This window comes from Leptopilina heterotoma, unplaced genomic scaffold (assembly GCF_015476425.1).
Source record: "Leptopilina heterotoma isolate Lh14 unplaced genomic scaffold, ASM1547642v1 Lhet_6, whole genome shotgun sequence".
NCBI classification, from domain to species: Eukaryota; Metazoa; Arthropoda; class Insecta; order Hymenoptera; family Figitidae; genus Leptopilina; species Leptopilina heterotoma.
Genome location: NW_025111137.1, coordinates 3,580,091 through 3,607,984, shown reverse-complemented (window position 1 = coordinate 3,607,984; position 27,894 = coordinate 3,580,091). Strand labels below are relative to the sequence as shown.

Sequence of the window (27,894 nt, the reverse complement as noted above, 5' to 3'; positions counted from 1 at the left end):
AAAAATTGACAAACTAACCGATATGCCCTCAAAATTTAAGTCAATTTTAAGGGTAGTTTTGACTTAAAAGTCAAAAATTGATAAACTTATCGCTCTGCCCTCAAAATTTAGGTCAAATTTAAGGGCAGTTTTAACCTACAGGTCAAAAATTGCGACAAACAATTCCCTCTACCCTCAAAATTTAGGTCAATTTTAAGGGCAGTTTTAATTTTTGTATTTAAATAATTGCATTAAAAATAATTGAAATTCTGTAACGAGTTTTATTATTTATGAAAATAATTGAATTCCTAAAAGAATTTTATTCTCCCTGTAAAAATTTTATTATTTATGAAAATAATTGAATGTTTGCGTAGAATTTTATTCTAATTTTTGTTAATAATTAAATTCTTTTAGAAAATTTTATTAAATTAGTAGACATTGAGAATCATTATGAATTGAGGAACATTTTTGAAAATAATTGAAATTTTGCCAAGAATTTGATTAAAATTTTGGAAAATAATTTAATTTCAAAGAAGAATTTTATTATTTATAAAAATAATTGAAATTTTGACGAGAATTTAAAAAAAATTTTGAACACAATTGCATGAATTTCTGCGAAGAATTTTATTACTTTTAAAAATAATTGAATTTCTGCAATCATTTGTAATTTTTCTAAAATTCTCCAAATTATATCGTATAATTTACAAACTTTTCGTCCTTTTTTAATCAAATTACGGACTTTACGGACCTTTTTTTTTAAAAAAAATTACTTTTACGGACTTGAAACGAATTTCCGGACCTTTACGGGATTTACGGACCTAGCTCGAACCCTGCAAACCCTAAAAAAACCTAGTAAACCTAGTAAATTCAAGAAATATTTCTGCGCCTAAATAGTAGCAATCATCCTACCACCATTGCACAATAGCAGAGAGCCTTACCAAGGTATGGTACTACTACCAGAATTATAGAAATGTTTGCCAATGCCTGGTAAGCATCAAGAACCAGAAATTAGCCAGGAAACCTGCATTATCAGTTGTTTCTTATAAAAGCGTAGGCGTAAGATGGAGTACAATTCTAAAAACAGGTGCAAGCCTTTTGCTTGCCTCTTGCTTTGAGCCAATAAGAGTCCAACGAATGTCACGTCACTGTCACTAGAATAAAGTGGTGTGATATGTGACGGAATTCAGATCGATTGAACTTTGCACAACTCTATAGTCACACACGGAAACCACGCTGCTTTTTCACTCTCTCTCAAAGATAAGGCGACAGTCGTTGCCCGCTCAGTGTTTGATGAATATCCGTAATCAATTTACCGGTATACTACTTGTAAACTGTGATTTTCATTTTTTATAGACAATAGACTTTGAACGGTATTTCATCACTCAAAGTTCGTTCATTCATTGTACAAAATTCTAGGTGTGCTAAGCGTCTAAAAAAAAGTGAGATACTTTAAGTGCATATACACATCACCTCCAAAGCAAGAGTCGTTAAATAAATCAAGGTAAAAGAAATCGCAAATTATTTCTCAAGTTCATACATGCGAAACATGTAACAATTTTTTCCACTACTACCTTATAAACAAACATTCAATTTAACCGGTATGTTAAAAAGCGCGCCTTTTTTTCTATTTTACCCACTCGATTTAAGTTATTATTTCACGAACAAACATTTACATCAATTTTTACTATCTTTACAAACTAAAAATCTAAAATGTTTTCAATTTTTCTTCACTTTTTGCAAATTTCACTGATTTCTCTAAGTTCGAAGTAGATTTTACATCTACAAACACAGCTTTTCTAGGGATATCAAATTGAGACAAAAAACGAATTGACTCAATTTGATATCCTTAGAAAATCTATGAAAATTCATTTCGAAAACAATAAAATTTACTCCGGAAATGTAGGGGAAAAAAGTTTCCTCCGGTAGATCTACAAATTTTAGAGAAATTTTTAATCATTTCATTTAAGACGTTGTTAATCTACCCCCATATCATTTAATAATTCGTTTTGCTCTTAAAAGTAGTAAAAGTTCTAACTTTTTCATTTCTTCCTTATCATCAATTAAAAATTGTTTTATATTCCACAAATAAAATTATACAAATTTTTAAAAGTTCTGTGTACTGAAAAATAATTGCAGTTTTCTTGATTCATGTCCAAGAGCGCAAAGAAATAAAAAGCACTAATTTTTCGCGTCAAGGTTTTCATATCTGAGGTTTGCTAAACTCGTTAGGTATCTACTATTTTCGTTTAACAAAATTTCAGTTTTTTTCCCGGCTTTGTCCTAATCTTTCACGGTTTTTTTTCTCATCAAATTTAAATTTATTTGCGACTTCGAACATAAATAAATCTACAAATAGTTTCAAAAAGTTTAATTCGAGTTTTTATGAATAATTAAATTCTTTTGACTAGTTTCTTTAAATTCTTTGAAAATAATTTTTTTTTAATAATTTTAATTAAAAATTTATTATTTTCAAAAGTAATAAAATTCTTCGCAGAAATTCAATTATTTTCAATTTCTTTTTCTAATTTCTTCAAAATTTCAATTATCTTTATAAATAATAAAATTCTTCTCTGAAATTCAATTATTTTCCAAAATTTAAATCAAAATCTTGACAAAATTTCAATTATTTTCAAAAGTTTTCTCAAATTCAATGATTTTCAATATCTACTATTTTAATAAAATTTTACAAAAGAAATCCATTATTAAAAAAAAATTGAATAAAATTCTATGCAAACATTCAATTATTTCCATAAATAATAAAACTCATTGCAGAATTTCAATTATTTTTAATGCAATTTTAATCAAGTTCCTCGAAAAATGGAATTATTCTTAAAAATTTTATTAAAAATCGCCTAAAGAATTTAATTATTTAAAAATTTGTTGATAAAATTTTTTATGAGAATAATAATATAACTTTTAGAAGCAAAAAATTGATTTAAAACTTTAAGAGGGATTTTATATTTTAAAACTAAAATTACAATTACGGTGACAAACTTCCCTTGATTATTTTCGAAAAATTTTAATAAAATTCTTTAAAAGAATTTAATTATTTTTAATAGAATGTAAAGAAATTTCAATTATTTAAAAAAATTTCAATTATTTGTTTATAAAAATTTAATTATCTTGAAACAATAGAATTGAAAAATTTCAAAAATCTTATTTTTCAGAATTTTCATAAAAACTTTGCGAAAATTTAATTTTATTACAAAATTTTAAGTGTATGTTTTTTTAAATTATAACTAATAAAAATTTTAATTATTAATTATCGCACTAAGAAACATGAATACATTAGAATGTGACTCTTTATAAAATTCAATTATTTATCAATTATTAAATTAACATACTTTGAAAATTCGATTTGTTAAAAAGTTTTTAATCAAATTCTTTAACAAATTTAATTTTTTTTCAGTTAAATTTCACAAAATTTCTATTAATTGGATAATTTTTGTTTAATTTATTTAAATATTATATTTGAATCAGTGACTGATTTTCCACTATCAAAATAATTATTTTTAACTAATTCAAATTTAGAAAACAGTATGTTTACTATAGTAAAAAATAATTTTCTATGCATTAATATACCTAATATAAAGATTTTCGTACTGCTGCCACAAGTAAGAAAAAAACAAAAACCGTTAAAGAATGTTTTTGTTTTTATGAGGAAGAACGAACAATCGAACGTCAAAGGAATTCGTCGATTATTATATGTGACAAACAAAAACGATTCGTGATTAAAACAATAAAGAATTACGTGAATAGAGAATTATACAAATCAGAAGGGATGTATACGTATAGAGATTAGTTTTATATATTAGTCACATTGCATAATGTTCTTTAAATATAAAATTCTTTTGCTGCAAAGCAACATTATTCATCTGTTCTTGAATAAAATGAAAATTTATTTTTAATGAATCGAATGATATTCTTTTAAATTAATTAATACATAGAAAATTATTTTTTAATCTAGTAAAATATTTTTACTGCATATTTTGTAATTATAATCAGAATGAAGTATAAATTAATATTAATGTTTTCACATTAATAATTATAATTAATAATATTCATATTTTAATAAAAGGCCTAAGGGTCTTTATTTGTTTTAACCTCGGTTTTAACAAAAAGCAAATATTTAAATTTTAAACTAAACTGTTTTTCTGATGATATTAATTTCAAATTATATGCATTGAGGATTTGTCTATTAGTTAAAAGATTTGTTTATGTTGGTCGCTTATTTTTTGCATTGTAAACAAATCTGTAGACAAATGCATTTAATCATCTTGATATATGTATATATAAATAAAACTATTCTAAAACTAGAACACAAATATATCTATCAAAACAACAATATTTACAGATTTTTTTCAACTTTATTTTAATTCGTATGAAAAAAACAAAGACACGCGTGACATTCTCAACGGTTATTTCCAGTTATTTCTTTCAGCATTAATTTTAATTGTTTGAATTAAATATTTAATTACAAGTGATGGTGATGCAATACAAGAAAACATTCATAACTGCACTAAAGCACAAAATTTATTTGATTCAAATAAATTTCAAATAAATAAATTCAAATTGATTATTTATATCAATTATCACATACTTTTATAATAAACATTTTACATTTTTATCAAATTATTTTAATTCTTGAAGAACTATCATAAAATTATTACTTATACATTATTTAATTAATAATTTTACTTAAATTTTTTTTAAATAATTGAATTTTATGAGTTGCATTAACAATAATTTCATAAATAAATAAATTTCAAAAGGTTACAATTTGAAATTTTAGGAAATTTGAATTTTGAATGAATTTAATTAGAAATTTTAAAGAATTAATTTTTTTCAGAAATTTTAATTCCAATTCATTTAAAATTCATTGAATTTTTTAATACATATTAAATTAATTATTAAAAATAAATCATTTAGAAAATAATTTTAGTTAAAAACTCTAAAAAAAATCATTGAAGTTTTGAAGAAGTTACAGGTAATAGCAATTTTAGAAATAATTGAATTTTGAAAAGATTTCAAATTCAAATTGTATTTGAAAAACTGAATTTTTCATACTTTAATTCTGCAGAATTAATTTTTTTGAAAAATTTAAATTCAAAATTCTAAAATTAGTTAAATTTAATTATGTTCAAAAAATTTTTAAATTCTCTTCATAATTTCAATCATCAAATAATGAAATTCTTCTCCAAAATTCAATTCTGTTCAAAAATTTTGTTAAAAATCTCGGCAAAATTTCAATTATTTTTAAAAATTTTCCTCAATTCAATAATTTTCAAAATCTACTATTTTAATAAAGTTTTTCAAAAGACTTTAATTATTTAAAAAAAATTTTAATAAAATGCAACCTAAACATTTAATTATAAATAATAAAAATTCCACAGGAATTTAATTATTTATGCAATAATTCAATTATTAAATATAAATAATAACATTTTTTAGAGAAATTCAATTATTTTTATAAATAATAAAATTCTTTTCGGAAAATATTCAATTATTTTTAATATAATTTTAATCAAATTCCTCGAAAAATGTAATTATTCTTAAAAATTTTATTAAAAATTTATTTCGTCAAAAGAATTTAATTATTTAAAAATTTGGTGATAAAATTCTTTATGAGAATTCAATTTTGAGAAACATTCAATTATACAATAAATTATTTACTTTTGTATTTAAATAATTGAATTCTTGTTGAATTTTCTAATAAAAATGGATTTAAAAATTGATTTAAAAATTAATTGTAGTTAAAATTCTAGATAATAATTGAATATTAAAAGTATTATAGCGTGAATTTTTAGAAATAATTGAATTTTGAAAAGGTTTTAAATTAACATCTTTGAAAATTTGAATTTTTCATACTTTTAACTAACAATTCTAAAGAACAATTTTTTTTTAAAAAGTTGAATTTTTTAAAAAATTATTTGTAAGTTTTTATCTTCTAATATAATATATATATTTAATTGAAGAATTTCAGAATAATTGAAATAACATAAAATTGAATTGCAAACAAATGGATTAGAAAATTCTCAAAGAACTATTTAAAAAATTATTAAAATTCTTTGAATTAAAGAAGAATTTTTGTTAAAAAATTTAATTAATTAATTATTAATTATTATTAATTAATTAATTATTATTAATTAATTAATTATTATTAATTAATTAATTATTATTAATTAATTAATTATTATTAATTAATTAATTATTATTAATTATTTATTAAGTAATTTTAAAAAATTTTTGTTAAAAATTCTAGAAAATAATAATTGAATTGAAATGATGGAAATAATTTTGAAAAGAAAATTAAATATTAAATTAAATATTAGTAAATAAATAACTAAAAAATAGTCAAATTGGACTAATTAAATTAGTTTCCAAATATTTCAGTTATTTTCACAAAACATAAAAGTGAATGTAATTGATAATTATAGTCATTATTATAATTATTAAAAAATTAAAATGTTTAGTTTATTTTATAATTAATAATTTACATAAATCAATTCAATTAATCGTAGTAATAGTTATGATAATATTTATAATATTTATAATACCAAGAATTGTTGATTTTTAGTTACAAAAACTTTAGTAGTAATTTTTACAAATTTTTTATTTGAAACATATTTGAAATATTAAGATTTAAATCAGTGAGTGACTTTTTACCATACCAAATTATTTATTTTAACGCAAGTTCAAATTTAGAGAGCACATTATTAGGAATTTTTACGACAATAATTTTAATTTTACTGAAATCCAAAATTTAAACATTTAAAAAAAATTTTTAATTAAAAAAGATTCATACGTATTTTTTTAAAAAGTGTCTTTAGTTCAATTTATTTGCGTAGAGTGTAAAAAAAAGTACGTTATATAGGCTTTTCATGCAATTATCCAAATGACGTAAATTCAGAGTACTTCTACGTAATGTCAGTGACAACAATAAATTTATTCCTTCTTTAGTCACACACGCTAAATCAATGAGGTTAGACATCAAAAGGAATCTAAAGAATTGTTAAAAAAAAAAGGAAGTAAAACCGGTTGTCCATTCGCGTAACTCCAAAATGAAACTATTTTAGGTCATTTCTATTATTTTCTTCTGCATAATAATTCTCTTTTCTTTATACTTCTCTTCAAAGAATCTAAAACTAGTTTAACTCGGAATATTTATTTTTTTTTATCGAAAGTTGCTCATATATTTATGCAAAAAATTGAAATTAAATTTCTTTTCCAAATGCGAGTATGAAATAAGATTCTGAGAATAATTTTCAAACTATGTATGTAATTTAAATTATTGATAGTTTGCAAATAGAAATTTACAATAACTATACGTGTATATATTATATTGTGAATTTGAGATCTAAACGCAAAACATGAGTAATTTAATGCATTTAAGAGGGTTTTGATATAAAATTGCCACGAAATCAGATTTCATGATCGGATTACAAATACTTCTTGGAGATAAGCAATGAAAAGTGAACAGTGAACTAAAAATCTATTGCTCAATTATTATAAATTGCTGACAATAATTTATTGGAAAATTGGTGGCGTTTAAGTAATTTTACATGGGAGAAAAAATGTACTTGAATAAAATAAAATTTAATTGATCCAATTAAATGATTTGCTGTCTACTAATCGTTAAGAGTAACTAAATAATAATGACTAATTAATAAAAATTAACCGCGAAAATTTTACTAACTAAATAGTAGTCACAATCAATTATTTCTCTTTGTGAAAATGCATATATATTCTTGTGTTCAAAATAAAATATGTATTTGAACCAAGTAAAATATTTTTCAACTAATTTGAACCAAGTAAACAGTCTTTAAATAGTTTAAGCCAAGTAAAATATTTCCCAAATAATTTGAACCAAGTAAATATTTTTCAAATAATTTGAACCACGTAAACATTTTTTAAATACTTTGAACCAAGTAAAATATTTCTCAGATAATTGGAACCAAGTAAACATTTTTAACAAGTTTGAACTAAGTAAAATATTTTAAAGATAATTTGAACCAAGTAAATTTTTTCAAATAATTTTAACTAAGTAAAATAATTTTCAAATAATTTGAACTAAGTAAAATAATTTTCAAATAATTTGAAAAATCATGTAAATATTTATACAAAAGTTTTGAATAGTAATTGAACCAAATAAATATATCTCATATCATTTGAACCAAGTAAAATATTTTTCAAATAATTTTAACCAAGGAAACATTTTTTAAATAGTTTGAACCAAATTCAATTTTTTGTTTCATAATTTGAACCAAGTTAAATATTTTACAGATAATTTGTACCAAGTAAATATTTTTCAAATAATTTGAACCAAGTAAACATTTTTAAAATAGTTTAATCCAAGTAAAATATTTTTTAGATTGTTTGAACCAAGTAAAATATTTATCAGATAATTTGAACCATGTAAAAGAATTTCCAAATAATTTGAAAAATATTTGAATCATGTCAATATTTTTAAATAATTTGAAATATATTTGAACCAAATAAATATTTATCAAATATTTAGAACAAAGTAAAAAATTTTTTCAAGTAATTTGAACTGAGTAAATATTTTTCAGATAATTTGATTCAAATAAATATTTTTTTATTAGTATAAAAAAAATTTTTAAACCAAAAGTACATAAATATATGTATTTTTGAAATAATTTGAATTAATTGATTCAAAATAATTTTCGGTTCAGTGTAGACTGACGTCATTCGACAAATTATTGTTCACAGTACTATTTCTACTATACATTAAGATTTTGAATGAAAATTTGTTTAGTTTTAATTTTTAAATGTATTTTACTTAAAAGATGTATAGAAAATATTAAAATAAGGAAAAACACACGGTAAATTTCAGAAATTGGGACGTTAAGATAAAACTGCATTGGAACATAAATATTTGTTATCTTACAACGTGTAATATTCTTTTTTACCTTTTGCGTTAAAATTCTTATTAGGCATCACAATCAAATAACACTTTTAACTTTTTCTCTCATTTGAATCATCAAGTTTCTAAATAATAATTCAAAAGAACGTACACCAAATGTACATCATTCATTATAAGCTAAAATTTTATCGAAAAAATAGGAAATGAAGAAAAATGAAAAAACATTTTTAAAAAACAAAACTATTTTCTCAAAACTCAATAAATAACTAATAATAAAATAATTCGTTTCTTAACAAAAGAGGAAAATAATTAAGTTTTTTGTCATTTTAATAAAAATATGATAATATATTATTTTATTATTTTTTTAGTTAGTTATATAATTATGCTTTTTATTATTATATTTTTTGTATTATTTATTATTCACTTAAAAAAATGTATTTGATTTAAATAACCGATAACTTGTCTATTATTATGTAAATAAATATTTACTTGAATAAAATAATTTTTATTTAAATCAATTAAATGGTATTTGCTTCAAATAGACTGAATTTATTGGTTGAAATACAATTTGTTTGATTTAAATAAAAATTATTTAATTCAAGTAAATATTTATTTGATAATAGACAAGTAATAGATTATTTGAATAAAATAAATTTTTTCCAGCGTAGAAAACATTTTTTAATTTTAGTAAAAGAATTACTAAAATTTCTTAAAAAATATTTTAATTAAAAGGCTCAATTTTCATTAATTCAAAAATTTGGAGAGAAAATCATTTCAAAAATCCTGTGGAAGTTTAAGGAACGACATTGTCCATAGTTCAGTGGCCTAAGAGAATTTAGAAATCAACGTTCTCCTCAATCTCTGATTTAATTCAATTACTTGATTCTTATGTAACGTTAATTAATAAAAAGATAATAACGGCAGCATTCGAGATTTCTTCACAATATGTTTTATGAGAGTGCAAATTAATTCAATTTTTCTCAAAAATATTTCAAAATTTTTTATAGTGCAAATAAAATTTTCCTTGTCACTTATTATTTGCTTCAAATTAAAATTTTATTAATGTCGAATGAAATTTTCCTTTGAAACAAAATTAAAATTCTATTTGTGTTAAATAAAATTTTTATTGAAAATAATCAAATAATTTATTTGTTTCTAATAAATTTCATTTCTTTCAAATAAATTTTATTTGGTTTAAATAAAATTTTATGTGGTTCAAATAAAAGATTTATTTATATCTAATAAAATTTATATTTGAAACAAATATATAACGTATAGTTGGCTCTGAGACAAATATACTTTTTTATTTAACTCAAATAAATTATATTTGGTTTAAATAAAATTTTTCTCTGGCTATATGAAACAGTTTTGCTAACTATTAAAATTTTGTTGTTAATAAATTAATATCAATTTAAGTTTGTTCAATTTAATTATTTATTATCAATTTAATTAATTATCATCAATTAATTTTATATATTTACCCACTAATTATTATTAATTAATTGTATTCATATTTAGCACTTGCTAATTTATATTTACTATTTATAACCATTTTATTAATTATTACTAATATCAAAAGACTAAAAATTAATTAAAATAAATTTTTTCATGATCATTATTATAAGATATTCTTTACTTTCTAGAGAACACGTTCAATTTTTCCTATATGTTACTCATCCTGCTCAAGCTTTCGTGCATAACATAAAGCCTTTGACCTGAATTACTAATGCAAAGAACTTGTTTTCAAATTCGTCTTCTAAAAATCATTTCCTAAAAAGTATAATTAAAAATCTAATACGAAAAATAATCAAACAGAAATTATCAAAAAAGTATAGTAGAAAAAAATTTACCAAAATTTTCCGCTTAAAACAAGAATTTGAATATAGAAAATAATATATTTTGAAAACATTATTCAACAAAAACAGTTTCATACTATACTAATCTGTCTATAAATAAATTATTACGCTTAGTACGTAATTATAGCTATTTAATTTTTAATTTGGTCATGAATTATGAAATACAATGAAAAAAATTATTTGATTTAAATAAATAACTATAAAAAATTAAATTATAATCATAAACAATTATTATCAAATAAATATTTATTTGTGTGAAATAATTTTCGAGCCCATTAAATGGTATTTGCTGCAAATACCGAAATTATTGGTTCAAAAAAAATTTATTTGGTTCAAATAAAAATTATTTGATTTAAGTAAATATTTATTTTATAATAGTCAAGTAATTGGCTATTTGAATCAAACAAATTTTTTTTTCTATTACATAAAATAAACGTTTTATAATTATTCAATATTAAATTTTTTAAATCCAACTTAAATTTTCATTTTTCATTCTATATAAACAATTATCTCTCGAGAACAAATATGAATATTAATTAACAAAGCTCAGCTTTTTTACTTACAAATCTATCTATTAATAATAAAATTAACGATAAAATATTTTTTTCCTTTGGCAAATTTCATAATCTTATAGACTCTTGAGAATGTCTTAATTCATGTGAAAAAAAAAAATTTCCGAGATGTAATTTTTATTATTATATAGGCTAAAGGTTATACACGTTTCACGAGAACGTGGATGGAAATAACGGACATTAATTTAAACGCTTTTAACATTTATGTTTCATTACTTGCCATTTCTTTGGAAGCGAAACTATTATAATTGTCAATATAAAAAAAAATATTGTTACATTTACATTTTTTTCATTCATTATTCCCCAAAATTGCTTAATCATTAATTAATCAGTTCATTAATAACCGTCACTAAATCGTCACAAAACTTAAACCCCCCCCCCCTTCTAGGCCTGTGATGTAATAAGTGATTGATCCCTAAATATTAATAAGTTAAAAATAATTATTAAGTTAATAATTAATTAGTTAATTAATTAACTTATGTAATTTATTTTATTTATATTTCAATATTATTTGATTCATAGTCAATTAGTTAATTTATATATACATAATTAATTAGTTAACTGTTAATAAATTAGTCAATTTATAACTAATTAGTTATAATTCATAATTTATTAGATAATTTATATTAGTTAATTAGTTAATTAATTAATAATTAATTAGTTATAATTCATAATTTATTAGTTAATTTATATATAGTTAATTCATAATTTTATTAGTTAACTTTATTAGTTAATTTAAATATAGTTAATTAGTTGACTTTATTGTTAATTTAAATATAGTTAATTAGTTAATTTTATTAGTTAATTTATTTATAGTTAATTATTAATAAATTAGTCATCATTATTAGTTACTATTTATTGATGACTAATTAGTCTTTTCAAATATTTACTTAGGTAATTATTAACAATATGAACTAATTAGTTAACTTATATATTTGATTTACACTTAATTAGTAAATTTTATTAGTTACTTTACATAGTTAATTAACTAATTAAAATTAAATTAACTAATTACCTAAGTAATAATTAATTAGTTAATTTTATTAGTTCATTTATATAGTTAATTACATAACTATTAATTAATTAGTCAATTTGTAAATACTTAGTTATTTATCAATAATTTAGTTAATTTATATAGTTAACTATTAACTAATAAGTTAATTTATATTGTCACTTAGTTAGCTATAAATTAATTATTTAATTTATTATTAATTATTTCATTTATAACTAATTAGTCATTTATTAATAATTTAATTAATTTATATAGTTATTAATAATTATTTTATTGACTTACAGTTGCTTATTAACTAATTAGTATATTTATACAATTAATTAGTTAACTATTAATCAATTAGGCAATTTATACCATATTAGTTAATTAATAATTAATTAATTAGTTGCTTAATTGTTAATTGGTTAATTTTATTAGTTAATTTATATATAGTTAATTAAAAAATCATTAGTAAATTTATGCAGTTAATTTATAACAAATTAGTTAATTTATAACTGATTAGTTAATTTATAATTAATTAGTTAATTTATAACTGATTAGTTAATTTATAATTAATTAGTTAACTTATAATTAATTATTTAATTTATAATTAATTAGTTAATTTATAATTAATTAGTAATTATTAATTACTATTTATTAATAACTAATAATTGGTCACAGCGCAAGATTGAAATCACTGAAATATTACATAAGAAGTATTTAATTATTTTGTCAATTGAATAAGAATAATAAAAGCAGTAAGCCATTATTTAGATAAAATTTATCAGCTCGTTTTTAATTTTTGTACATTGCTCAAATCTCGAATAACTGTATATATAATGCGTATGATTAATTAAAATTAGACAATCTAACTAATTATTCATAATGTTATTAAAAAAAATTAATATTTTTTATCAGACAAATTAACAAAGCCAGATAATTCAAACGAATCAGGAAATCACATTTTACTGCTCATAATAATTAATTGTTCAACAAAAACTTGATTAGTCTTTTTTTCGTATTTAATGAAGACAATTTTTTTTTAATTTCAAAAAGAAAAAAAATATTTAAAAAGAATCTACTTGGAAACAATGTTTTTAAATAATGAGGATAGTATACTTATCCTATTATTAGCGGTAGTTTTCTAAAAATTACAAATAATGCCTGATTGTTATTTTTTTATACATTCATCAAATTATTATGTAACGGTTGTTATTATCTTATTAAATAAAAATTTAATACTTGTAACTTTTGTTGCGGGGTTTTGTTGTGAAAAATAATTTTAAAAGTTGTTCCTCATTATTTGTTGAGAATTTTTATTAGGTTTTTTATATTATTTATTTCTTAAATAATTAACAATTTAAATAATTTTTTTAAAAATTAAAATAAAAAATCCTCGTTAATAAATAGTTAAAATGTAATAATTTTTTTTATTAACATTTAAATAAATAAATGAATTTGAATAAATAAATAAATGAAAAAATAAATATTTATTCTTCATGAGCTTAGCAAATAAATATAAAATTAATAATATTTAATAAATATTTATTATTTATTTATATTAAAAAGATTTGCGACGAATGTTTGTAAATAAACACATGAAATATAATGACCTTGTTTCCCATTTTACAACTGACATTAACCCAATAAACAATAATTTAACCATTCTAGATTCGACAATGATTCTTGATTGTCTTAAAAGCAGCCAAGACGATAAACATATATATATAGTTAATATCTGCAAGTGTAAAGCCGGTGAGAAAGTTCTTTTAATTTCGTTCAATTGCAAACAATTGTCCTTAATTAAATGACATTCGAATATTTATTGGTCAGACTAGAAGAAATTTTTTTTCATTTCACTAGGCTCGTTATTTTTAACTTTAATTAACAATCATTAAGTCTAAATTAAATAAAAAAAAATGTTCAAATCAAATAAATTTGTATACAGTTCCAAAAATTCAGAAAGTTCAAATGAACCAAATATATTTTTTCGACAATAGACAAAATACAAATATTAATTAATATTATTATTTATTTTAATTCCTTAAATTAATTAGAAAAATCAACATAATTAAAAATCAAAAAAATTAAATATTTTGGAACTTTATAACTTTTTTTTAATACTTAACACAATTTTATTTTATAATAAAATTAAAATTCTGAAAGAAATTTCATTCATTTGAAATTTTGGGACGTAACTTTGTTTTGTAATATATTCGTTTGGAAAATTAAGTAATGAAATTAAAAAAATAAATATAAAAAACAAAAATTAAGAAAGGAAACAAAAATTTTTAAAAATGTTTTCTTTTTATTTATAATTAATTAATTAAAGAAAGAAAGAGAAATTTAAAAAAATGTTTTTTTTATTTATAATTAATTAATTAAATACAGAAAAAGAAATTAAAAAATAAAAAAGTGTTTTTTTATTTTACAGATTTTAGGCATGGTGTCAAAATGGACTTTTGTAATCTTTGGATTTCTTTTTCACGTCTCAGTCTCCGAAAGAAACGATTTAAAATCAATAATCGATTGGAGTGCTTTAGAATATGAAGATTCTTGTATTCAAATTGCCAATTCTACGTGGGATTTTTTAAAACATCCTACGAAACAAACTCTTCACCTTTGGGTAAATTATTTTTAACTAAAAATAAAAAAATAACGAGAAGACTGTTTAAAATCCAATAATTTGAAATATAATCTTTAATTTTCTAATAAATTTTTCAAAAATATAATCGAAATTTATTAAAATTCAACTTTAATTTCATTAATAAAAAAAATAATTTCAATAATTATTAATGAAAATGAAAATAATTTCGATACCTAATTATTACTTAATTATTCATAAAGTATTTATAAAAAAATTTGAAAATAATTGACTTTTATAAAGAATTCAATTATTTTAAATAATGTAATAAAATTCTTTAATTAATTTATAAATAATAAAAATCTTCGTAAAAAATTCAATTATTTTTTTATAAATAATAAAATTCTTATCAGGATTTCACTTATTTTAAATACAATTTTAATTGATTTCTTCGAAAATTTCAATTACTTTTAAAAATCTTGTAAAAATTCTCCGAGAAAATTTAATTATTTTTAAAAATAATTGAATTTTTCACAGGAGTTCCATTATTTAAAAAACTTTTAATAAAACCCAATTCATGAATTCAATTATTCTTATAAATAATGAAATTTTCCCTGGAATTCAATTATTTTAAATACAATTTTAATTGAATTCCAGGGATAATTAAATTATTTTAAAATACAATTTTCATAAAATTCTTCTTCAAAAGTCACTTATTTTTTAAAATTTTGCAAAAATCCAATTACTTGTAGAAATAATAAATTTTGTCGCAGGGATTCAATTACTTAAAAAAGTTTTAATAAAATTCTATTCAAGAATTCAATTATTTTCAGAAATAATTAAATTGTTGATTTACTGAAAATCATTGAATTCTTTGGAAGGAATTTGTAAAAAAAATTTGAAAATAATTGAATTCATTTCAAGAATGAATTATTTTGCGAAATAATTAAATTGTTGATTTACTGAAAATCATTGAATTCTTTGGAAGGAATTTATAAAAAAAATTTGAAAATAATTAAATTCATTTCAAGAATTTTATCAACATTTTTTTCAATAACTGAATTCTTTCGAGAGAATAAAGAATTTAATTACATTTCGTAAAAATAATGTCATTTTTTTGTAAATAATTTTAATTGAAAATTTTGATAATAATTGAAATTTGCAAAGAATTTAATTTAAAACTTTTGAGAACAATTGAATTGTTTAGAAAAATTTTATTACAATTTTTAAAAATAATTGAACTTGTTCTAAGAAATGTTATTAAAATTATCTTAAATATAATTGAAGTTTTTCCTAGATAATTAATTAAAATTGTATTGAAAATAATTGAATTTCTCAGAATAATTTTATTATTTATTAAAATAATTGAATTTTTGCGAAGAATTTTCTTATTTATGAAAATAATTGAATTCTTAAGGAGGATTTTCCAATTCATAAAAATAATTAAATTGTTTCGAAGAATTTTATCTGAATTTTTGAAAATAATTAAATTTTTTTGAAGGAATTTTATTAAAAATTTTGAAAATAACGATTTTTTAAAAAGAATTTCATCAAAATTGTTGAAAATAATTGAATTTATATTAAAATTCTTGGAAAGAATCAAATTTAATTAATATTTTTAAAAATAATTGTATTCTTTCGAGAAATTTTATTAAAATTGTATTGAAAATAATTGAATTGCTCTAAAGAATTTTATTATTCATGAGAATAATTAATTTCTTGCGACAAATTTTATTAAAATTTTTGAATAGTAATAATATACAAGAATATTTTATTATGTTTATTCTCGAAAATATAAAATTTTTTAATTTACAAAATAAAAAGAAAAGGAATATCGCGTTCCGCGCGCAACATTTGCTAGTAAAATAATTTTTGCAAAATTACAGGAAGAGGCACTATTCGAAAACAACTTTGTAAAAGAACACGAAAAAAATGAAACGGCAGAATTCATTAACGAGAAGAGGCATAATTTTCATACGCAAATGAAATTATTACAAAAACCAGGCGACGCAATAATAAACAAAGAAAATTGGAAAAATGTAAGTTTTATTGTTTTTAAATTTTAATTTTACCCAAAGTTACTGATAACTAAGATAAAGAATTTTTCTTTCAGTTCAGTCATTTTATTGCAACTGCAGAATTAATGAGAAACAAAGTTGAAATTTCAGGCAAATTATCGCGAGAAGGTATTTACTATTTAATTATTCTTTTTTCAACTATAGCCATTATTGTTGATAATTCAAAAAAAAAAAAATTTAATTTAAAAAAAAAAAATTTGAAATTGAAATTGAAAAAAAAACATAAATAATTCCTTATTGATATTTCAGTTGCGGAAAATTTATTGTCACGCAGCGGAGAAGCAAAAGAAAAATTAGATGTCTGGTCTAGTTGGCACAATCATTTGGCACCTTTGCAAACAAATTTTTCGAAAATTTTACCTCTTGTCAATGAAGCAGCTCAAATTAATAGTCTGTAAATCCTTTTTTATAATTTAGATTTTGTTCAAAAACTTTTCTATATTTACTTATTGAAATTTCAATTCACAAAAATATTTTTTCTCAAAGTTTTTTTAATTTAACCAGAGTTTTCACAGGTCAGAAAAATAATGAAATTCAGAATTGATAAAAAAAAATCAGAGAAAAGTCAGAAAATTTTATGTTTACGGACTTGAAGCAAATTTACGAACCTAGTTCGAGCCCTGCTTTTTTCATAAATAATTTAATTTCAGAAGGTTTTAAATTTACAATTTTTGAAAATCTTAATTCCTCTAGAAAAATAATAATAATTTGAATTTTTATTTTAAAAAATTATTAAAGCTATGAAAAATTAATTAAAATTCATTAAATTAAATAAAATATTCTATTTGCAAATCAAAGAAAATAAATTTTTTGTGTCAACCGTATTTTAAATTAAAAATAACAGTACGTAAATAGGATAAAATTTATTTTATGTCAACTAAATTGTTAACTAAATTAAAATAATTTTTGTTTATTAGAGAAAATAGAAAAACCCGACTTGCAATAAAATACAACTTTTAAAGACAAAAGAAGCAACATTAATTTTAATTTAATACATATTTAGTACATGAAGAAAATATAAAATATATTGTTATATTTTCTAAAAACTTATCAACCTTGGCTTAAAGTTAACCGATGATTAAATATTTAACCTATCAATCACAATCGATTAAACTGACTTTAGTAATTGACCTCTTATAAAATTTGAAATTGTTAACAATTTAAAAAAAAATCGTTCTGTTCCTCCGAGAAAATTTAATTATTTGACAATTTTTTATGTTTTATGGAGAAAAATTAAATCTGAAAAACAGAACAGAATACTAAATATTTAGTTCTCCTGTAGTTTGGCAACGATTACTGAATTTTTTTAAAGTCAATGCTAATTTACGGGAGTACTTACTAATTTCTTTTACATCGCTCGATAGTTAATTTTATAAAAAATAAATTATCTAAATTAATTAATTAAATTAATTAAAAATCTTTATTAGTAAAGAGTTAATTATAATAAAAAAAGACTCACCGGTCACTGAATGTTATGGTCAAAATTGCCTGGTCCTTATTCCGACGTAACTTCATTTTCACTTTATATATCTGGAAAAAAAACATGGCACGATAATTATTTATCCATACTGTGATTATGACTACTATTTATAAATAATTACCTACAATTTATCCAAAATATAGAAAAGTGAAATAATTTATTAACTTTAATTTATTTACTCATTAAATTTATGTTCAGAACCAGCGAAATTTTATGTTTATTCATTGCGTTCGCGGATAGAAATGATTTTATTTTTTAAATTTTATAATTTTGTGTTTAACTGATATAAGATTATAATTTCAGATGAAACAAATGCTCAAACTTACTGGGAGTTGTTATCCGCATATCCTGATGGTTATGATGATTTGAAATCCTATTGGGATGAAATTTCCAATCTACACAAGTCTCTCGTCAATTTGGTGTCTGATCGCTTATCTGCAAAGTACAAAATTTCGTTAAATAAATCCGTTCCTACACATTTGTTAGGTAAGCTTTTATTTACTAAAGGTAATAATAAAACTTAGAGACATACTGAATAATTATATATAATAATCGTCGTGATTCCAGATTTCCGGATCTCTGTCCACACTTGAAGTTAGTTATAGTTATTCTTTTGTTTTTTATACGTTTTGATAGAAAATAGAAATATACATATACATATACATACATTATAATAATCGTAAGTTTCCTTTCCGTTAGCAAATTATCTGCATTCATTTGTTTGTTTTGAAAATTTAATTTTGTGGGTTAAGTATTGGCATTTTTTATATATTTTTTAATGTCAAACTTTTTAATGTGGAAAATACTTTACTTATTAAATTGTCTCGACTCTTTGGTAAAAAATCTAAAATTATCAAAAATTATCAAAAATTCAAAAATCCGAATTTCTTAAAATTTAACATTCTTTCCTCTCTTTTATGGGATTTAGCTTCATTATTTTTGTGCTTTTGGAAAATACTTTACTTATTTAATAGTCTCGACTCTTTGGTAAAAAATCTAAAATTATCAAAAATTCGAAAAAATTCAAAAATCCGATTTTCTTAAAATTCAACATTTTTTCTTCTCTTTTACGGGATTTAGCTTCATTATTTTTGTGCTTTTGGAAAATACTTTACTTATTAAATTGTCTCGACTCTTTGGTAAAAAATCTAAAATTATCAAAAATTCGAAAAAATTCAAAAATCCGATTTTCTTAAAATTCAACATTTTTTCTTCTCTTTTATGGGATTTAGCTTCATTATTTTTGTGCTTTTAAAAAATACTTTACATATTAAATTGTCTCGACTCTTTGGTAACAAATCTAAAATTATCGAAAATTATCAAAAATTTAAAAATCCGATTTTCTTAAAATTCAACATTTTTTCTTCTCTTTTACGGGATTTAGCTTCATTATTTTTGTGCTTTTGGAAAATACTTTACTTATTAAATTGTCTCGACTCTTCGGTAACAAATCTAAAATTATCGAAAATTATCAAAAATTTAAAAATCCGATTTTCTTAAAACTCAACATTTTTTCTTCTCTTTTACGGGATTTAGCTTCATTATTTTTGTGCTTTTGAAAAATACTTTACTTATTAAATTGTCTCGACTCTTTGGTAAAAAATCTAAAATTATCAAAAATTCGAAAAATTTCAAAAATCCGTTTTTCTTAAAATTCAACATTTTTTCCTCTCTTTTATAGGATTTAGCTTCATTATTTTTGTGCTTTTGGAAAATACTTTAATTATTAAATTGTCTCGACTCTTTGGTAAAAAATCTAAAATTATCAAAAATTCGAAAAAATTCAAAAATTTGATTTTCTTAAAACTCAACATTTTTTCTTCTCTTTTACGGGATTTAGCTTCATTATTTTTGTGCTTTTGGAAAATACTTTACTTATTAAATTGTCTCGACTCTTTGGTAAAAAATCTAAAATTATCAAAAATTCGAAAAAATTCAAAAATCCGATTTTCTTAAAATTCAACATTTTTTCTTCTCTTTTATGGGATTTAGCTTCATTATTTTTGTGCTTTTGGAAAATACTTTACATATTAAATTGTCTCGACTCTTTGGTAACAAATCTAAAATTATCGAAAATTATCAAAAATTTAAAAATCCGATTTTCTTAAAATTCAACATTTTTTCTTATCTTTTACGGGATTTAGCTTCATTATTTTTGTGCTTTTGGAAAATACTTTACTTATTAAATTGTCTCGACTCTTTAGTAAAAAATCTAAAATTATCAAAAATTCGAAAAATTTCAAAAATCCGTTTTTCTTAAAATTCAACATTTTTTCTTCTCTTTTATGGGATTTAGCTTCATTATTTTTGTGCTTTTGGAAAATACTTTACTTATTAAATTGTCTCGACTCTTTGGTAAAAAATCTAAAATTATCAAAAATTGGAAAAAATTCAAAAATCCGATTTTCTTAACATTCAACATTTTTTCTTCTCTTTTATGGGATTTAGCTTCATTATTTTTGTGCTTTTGGAAAATACTTTACTTATTAAATTGTCTCGACTCTTTGGAAAAAAATAAAAAATTATTAAAAATTATCAAAAATCCGAAAAATTGAATTTCTTAAAATTCAACATTTTTTTTCTCTTTTATACCATTTAGCTTTATTATTATTTGAATTTTTATTCAAGAGAAAAAATGGAAAACTGAAAAAATTTAGAATTTTTTAAAAATTACAGGCCTTTTCCATGATTTCCCTGATTTCCAGAAGCCTTTTAAAAATTCCATACCATTTCCATGATTTCCAGATTCTGTAGGAACCCTGCTTTTGTCTGACTTTCTTCTAAATTATCGAATTCAGTGATTTCTGGGGTGAATTTGGTTAAGTTGTAAAATGATTAATTTCTATTTGAATTCTTTTTTTTTTAATGTAGAAAATCTGATGTTAATTTAATTCTTTTTTCGTTATGCACGGCAAAAAATATTTAGCTGGATGAACTACAGATTTCACTTTAGTAGCGAAATTTTTCAGTGCTTCAATTAATACTTTCGTTATTCTAGAGAAACTTATCGCTATTTCAAGTAAAACTTTTTTCAGTGTGTAATAATTATTATTTCTTTAAAAAGTATTTAATTTAAAATGGCTTTATAAAATAAGCAATGCAAAAGATGACCCAGATACTAATTGTAATTGTTCTAGCCATAGTTTAAGTCTAGTAATGTAAATTCTATTTAAATTGAGACCATTGAGTGAAATTATTTGAATTTTAGTTAGTTAAGGTAGTAGTCGCGCTGCTGGCTCTGGCCAAAGGTTTACCGGGCCGCTTACTAGAGTGGGGCAGTGAGAGTGAGAGAGAGAGAGACAGTTTAACTCCCTACTCTATTCGTTCGTATGAAAATTCGTATAATTTAGTTATTTTTTTAACTTTCTATCAATATATTTATAGTTTGGTGCGGTCAAAAAATGTCATGTTTTTTCTATTCACTTGTTTCATCTAATTGAATACTTTGGTAGTTTTATTTCAAAATCTGACGATTAGTTATCATATAAATAATTATTAAACAAAATTAATACATGCATTGGGTGCTTCCTCCATGCAAAATGTATGAACTTTGAATTAATTTTTTGAAGCTTTGAAACGGTCAAAATTAATGGAATTGGTCTCATTCTGTAGATAAATACTTCAGGAATAAGTATGCAAAATTTGAAAAAAATCTGACGAAAACCATTTTACGCGACTAATACCTTAAATCTCTTTGTTAGGTTATAATAATTATTTCTTTAAAATTTTTTAAATTGTTTAAAATAAGCAGCCCCATACAACATTCCCGCGCGCTTGCGCGCGGATAGTTTGGCTAGTAATATATAAAAGTGAATGACAGAGAAACAACACCGTAAATTTGAGATCAAAATGAAATAATGAGTATATATATAATCAAAATAAATAGAGCCACGTGTAGTAATTAAAAATCTTCTATTTTTATCCTATTCTATTCTATTTAGAATTTAAAGAATTCACTTATTAAGTACATAAAATTAAATATTCTTGTTTACTACTATTCAAAAATTTTAATAAAATTTTTCGCAACAATTTTATCATTCTCATAAATAATAAAATTCTTTAGAGCAATTTAATACAATTTTAATAAATTTTTTCGAAAGAATACAATTATTTTTAAAAATATTAATTAAATTCGATTATTTTCAAGAGTTTTAATACAAATTCAATTATTTTCAATAATTTTGATGAAATTGTTTGTAAAAAATCATTATTTTCAAAAATTTTTAATAAAATTTCTTTCAAAAAATTCAATTATATTAAAAAATTTAGCTAAAATTCTTCGAAACAATTCAATTATTTTTATGAATTGTAAAATCTTCCACAAGAATTCAATTATTTTAATAAATAATAAAATTCTTCTTAAAAATTAAAATATTTTCATAAATAATAAAATTCTTCAAAGGAATTAAATTATTTTCAGGAATTTTAATACAAATTCAATTATTTTCAATAATTTTGATGAAATTCCTTTTAAAAAATCATTATGTTCAAAATTTTTAATAAAATTTCTTTCCAAAAATTCAGATAATATTCTTCGAAAAAATTAAATTATTTTTATGAATTGTAAATTCTTCCACAAGAATTCAATTATTTTCATAAATAAGAAAATTCTTCAAAGGAATTCCATTATTTTCATAAATAATAAAATGTTTTGAAGAAATTCAATTATTTTTAATACGATTTCAATAAAATTTCTCAAAAGAATTCAATTATTATTTTAATATTATTTAAATTTAATTATTTTCAACAATTCTGATAAAATTGTTCGAAAAAATTCAATTCTTTTTATAAATTGTAAAATTCCTGTCAAGAATTAAATTATTTTTATAAATAATAAAATTCTTCTGAGAAATTTAATTATTTTAATATTTTCACTACAATTTTAATAAAATTTCTAGAAAAAAATTTAATTATATTCAAGATAATTATAATAAAATTTCTCTAATAAGTTCAATTATTTTTAAAAATTGTAATAAAACTTTTCTGAACAATTTAATTATTCACAAAGGTTTTTAATAAAATTTTTTGTTAATTTCAATTATTTTCAAAATTTTCAATTAAAATTATTTTTTAAAAAATGGCATTATTTTTACGAAATGTAATGAAATTCTTCAAAAAAAATGTAACTAAACTCTAACAAAACTGTTTAAAAGAATTTAATTTTTTATGAATAATTTTAATATAATTTAATAGGAAAATTATTAATTACAGTTAATAATAAACACAATTATTTAAAAAAAACTTAAAAGAAATTCTTCATAAAATTCAATGACTTTCAAAATTTTCAGTAAAAATTATTTAAAAAAAAAACTCTATTATTTCCAAGAAAATTGAAATAAATTCTTCAAAACAATATTCAATTATTTTAAAGAATTTTAATACAAAAATCTAAATATCAATAAAAAAAAACTTGTTCGCCAAGGTTTGTTACTAAATAATATTAGAATAAATGGAAATTTGAAAAAATAATTTTTGATAATATTAAATATTTTGTAATTAAAAATTGTCCAATATTAGAATTCCACCACTGAGAAAATTGAAAAATTCCCTTATTGTTTTAACAAAAAAAAAGTAAATAATAACGAAAAAAATTTCTTTCCTAAGGTTCGTTACAAGGCAATGATTGGACAAATCTCATGACAGACATCATTCCTCACACTGATCAAATTTTCAGAATAAAAGGAAACATGTGGAAAAAGGTGCGTCGTCTTTTATTTCCAGAACAAAATAAAAGTCTTTTCGTTGTACTTTTTAAAAAAAATAATTTTCTTTCTATTTAACTTTTAATCTAATTTGTTTTTAATTTTAGTTTTCTTTTAATTTATAATTTTGTTTTTTAACGTTGAACAAAATTTTTTTAAATTCCTTTTCCAGAATTTATATGGAGAAAATTTGTATAAAGTTGCATCGCAATTGGGCGTATCAATGTTAAAAATTTCACCAGAGGCAAATTTTTGGGAAAACAGTGAATTCAACAGGACATGTCCGACAAGAATCGTTAACTTTTGTCGAGAGGGAAGAATGAGGTGATTTATTATTATTATTATTATCATCTAATTATGAAAATTAAATAGAAGTTTATCAAAATTCTGAATTTTTTTTTCTACTTATTTTACAGAGTTTTTACTTGCTATGAAGCGTCTCTTTCAAATTACATAATGGCCCATAAAAACGTGGGGAAAATTCTATTCAATCAATTGGCGTCTAGATCATCGAATCCAATTTTCGAGATTTCCAATCGATTTTCCGGTATGACTACAGTAACTTAATTTTGAAATTATTTGAAATTATTCATTCTAAAGAATTAAATTAATTTTAAATTATTTATTGTAAAGAATAAAATTATTCGAAATTTATTCATTATAAAAACTAAAATTATTCAAAATTATTTATTCTAAAGAATAAAATTATTTAAAACTATTTATATTAAAAAAAAATCAAATTATTTTTAATTTTTTTATTCAAATAAAATTTTTTTGAATTATTTATTTTAAAGGGATTGTCAAAATCGATGGGATTTTTAATTTTTTACACAAAGCTTCAGTAGAAAAATCGCATCAACTTTAACATTCCCATGAATAATAAAATCATTCAAAATTATTTATTGTAAAATATAAAATTAATTTTTTAAATAAAAAAAATTTTTTAATTAAAAAAAATAAACTTTTCAAATATACAGACAAATGACTAATTAGTTTTTTCATTTGATCAATGTAGTTTTAGAGGAAAGTTTCGCCGAGTATTTTGGTTTAATGTCAATGAGTCCAATTTGGTTGCAAACAACTGGATTGGTGGAAAAAGAAATTTGGGAGTCGAATGAAGATTTAGCCGAAAACTTGAGAATAGTTTCGATGTTAAATATTTTACCTCGATTGGCCTACTATGTCTCGGCAGACTTTTGGCGATTGAAAGTTTTAAAAGAAAATATCACCGATACAAAGGAACTCGCATTGTCATGGTGGAAACATAGGTATTTTTCAATTTTAAAAATTTTCCTTTCGTTGAATTTTGCTTTTGAAAATAATTTTCTATTCTTCCTTTCAGATTAGAATACGAGATTGTAACAACGAATCAAGAGGAAATTCCATCATTTTTAGATGATGAATTTATCACGAGCAACAAACCTTATCTTTCGTAAGTGACTTTTTTGTAATTTTTTTTCAGGGTTGCCACAAAAATTGGATTTTCATTTTCCCTGATTTCCAGATGAAAAATTGATTTCTGAAATTAAATTATTTATAAAAAAATTGAAATCACAACAATTCCAAAAATCACTTTAGTAAAATTCACAACATTTACGATCAATAATTGAAGGAAAAAATTTATTTCGAACAGAAAATAATAAAATCTTTGAAAGATTTTCAAGAATTAAATTATTAAGAATAAAAATTTAATATTCATTAAAACTTAATTATTGTTAGAATTAGAAAAAGTATGTTTTGTATTAAAATTCGTTCTGACTTCAAATTTTATAAGTCGAACAAAAAACATTTTTTTCAAATATTTTTCAACAGAAATGGAATTAAATGCTTCTAATATTTTCAAAAGTTGTCATCAAAATCAGAATTTTTTTATCAATTCTAGAAATTTAATACTTTTTCCAGCATTTTTGGTAAAATTTCGTAACTCTTTCATGATTTTCCTGAACTTGTGGCAACCCTATTTTTTCAAGAAAATTTTTTTAAAATATTAATTTTAACAATATTAAACTAATGATTTTTAAAAAAGTCCACACAGCAAAAGCAAATAGAAATACCAAATTTTAATAGAAAAACTAAATATGGAAAAAAATTTGCTTACTTACAGAAAATTTATTGGGACTCTTCTCGCTTTCCAATTGTACAACCAATTTCATTCAGGCCTGGAATTAAAATTTACTCCAATTAGTGTCAATCATCTTTTTGCGTAAGTTTCATTATATATTTTTTTATTTAATTATATTTATTATATTTCTATTTTCTTTAATTACTTTTTTATTAAATAATTAGCAAATATTAGGCGCGCGAAACGCGATATTCGATTTATTAGTATTATTATGCAAATTACCAAATTTTTTAAATCAACTTTAATTTTTGAATAATTTTAGATTCAAAATTTCAAAAAATTCAATTATTAACTAATTTACTAATTAATTATTATTGTTTATTATTTTTAAAAAGTCTAATAAAATACTTCGTAAGAATTCAATTATTTTCATAAATAATAAAATTCTTCGGAAAAATTAAATTATTTTTATAAATAGTAAAAAAAAATTCTTCTCAGGAATTCAATTATTTTCAATTCAATTTTAATAAAAATCTTCGAAACGATTCAATTATGTTTATAAATAGTAAAATTCATCGCAGGAATTCAATTATTTTCAATATAATTTTAATAAAAATCTTCGAAAAGATTCAATTATTTTTATAAAATAGTAAAATTCTTCGTAAGAATGAAATTTTTTACATAAAAAAATTCTTCTCAAAAATTCAATTATTTTCAATACAATTTTAATAAAATTATTCGAAACGTTTCAATTATTTTTATAAAATAGTAACATTCTTCGCAAGAATTAAATTTTTTTACATAAAAAAATTCTTCTCAAGAATTCAATTATTTTCAATACAATTTTAAATGACTTTCCATAAAAAAAATCGTCTTTATTTAAACCCTTTTTTTATTTAACTTCTTAAAAAAAACTACTTCTAAAAATTTCTGTTTCCTTTGCAGAAAAATTGCCGTCAACTCTAGTCAAGAAAATTGGTTAGAATCGTTAATAAATTTAACCGAAAATGAAATCGACGAAGTCTCAACGTATTCATTAACGTCGTATTTTTCATTTTTCGATAATTTTCTAAAGGAGCAAGGCAATATCAATTTTCCATTACCGATAAACAAACAGAGTGATTTTGAAAAACAAGAGGCAGAGTATCGAGAAAAAATTCTTACTCCAACGACGACAACAACAACAACGACTACAACAACAACCACTACAACCACAACCGCAAAAACAATTACAAAGAAAGGAAAGAAGGCTGCTTCTCTGAAAATATCCACAGAATCAGAAATTCCACCTACAGAGGCTACGAAAGCAAAAATTTACAATTTAGAAATTCTCGATGATACGGAGAAAAAAGATGAAAACAAACCAAAGCCAACAAATAAAGCCGTTTATGCGGTGGGCGCCGTTCTCGTGGCGACAATATTAGTTTGTATTATTGCCATTTTCGGCAGGAGAAGATGCACAAAAACACCAAAGAATCGAAGATACGTTTAACGTTTAGAAAAAAAAGACAAAAACTTTTTCCATTCAGGACAAAAAAATTATTTATTGATAATATTTTCCATCGGAAATACGTCACTATTTAAACTCTTCTTTACGTTTTTATTTCAATGAGTAGTTGACAATTGGTTTCATTTAATTTACTTTCATTTGCTATAAGCAAATGAAATTTTAAAATTAATATTTAATTATTACCATCAATTTTGAT

General features: G+C 21.0%; 1 protein-coding gene across 2 annotated transcripts; it reads left to right on the top strand.

The window, feature by feature from the left end:
* The first annotated feature begins 1,055 nt into the window (after window positions 1-1,055).
* LOC122509204 (angiotensin-converting enzyme 2-like) lies at window positions 1,056-27,894 on the top strand. 2 transcript variants are annotated; one of them, XM_043623059.1, is made up of 14 exons: window positions 1,056-1,480; window positions 13,954-14,037; window positions 14,717-14,908; window positions 16,753-16,905; window positions 16,980-17,052; window positions 17,194-17,334; window positions 18,728-18,910; window positions 24,029-24,123; window positions 24,299-24,450; window positions 24,543-24,673; window positions 25,142-25,394; window positions 25,469-25,558; window positions 26,231-26,329; window positions 27,134-27,894. In XM_043623059.1, exons 3-14 carry the CDS (start codon window positions 14,726-14,728, stop codon window positions 27,678-27,680), a joined length of 2,100 nt encoding a protein of 699 aa, XP_043478994.1. In that variant the 5' UTR covers window positions 1,056-1,480; window positions 13,954-14,037; window positions 14,717-14,725; the 3' UTR covers window positions 27,681-27,894. The 2 variants fall into 2 exon arrangements, with proteins under 2 accessions (XP_043478994.1, XP_043478993.1); XM_043623058.1 differs by lacking the exon at window positions 13,954-14,037 and having other exon boundaries at window positions 1,057-1,480.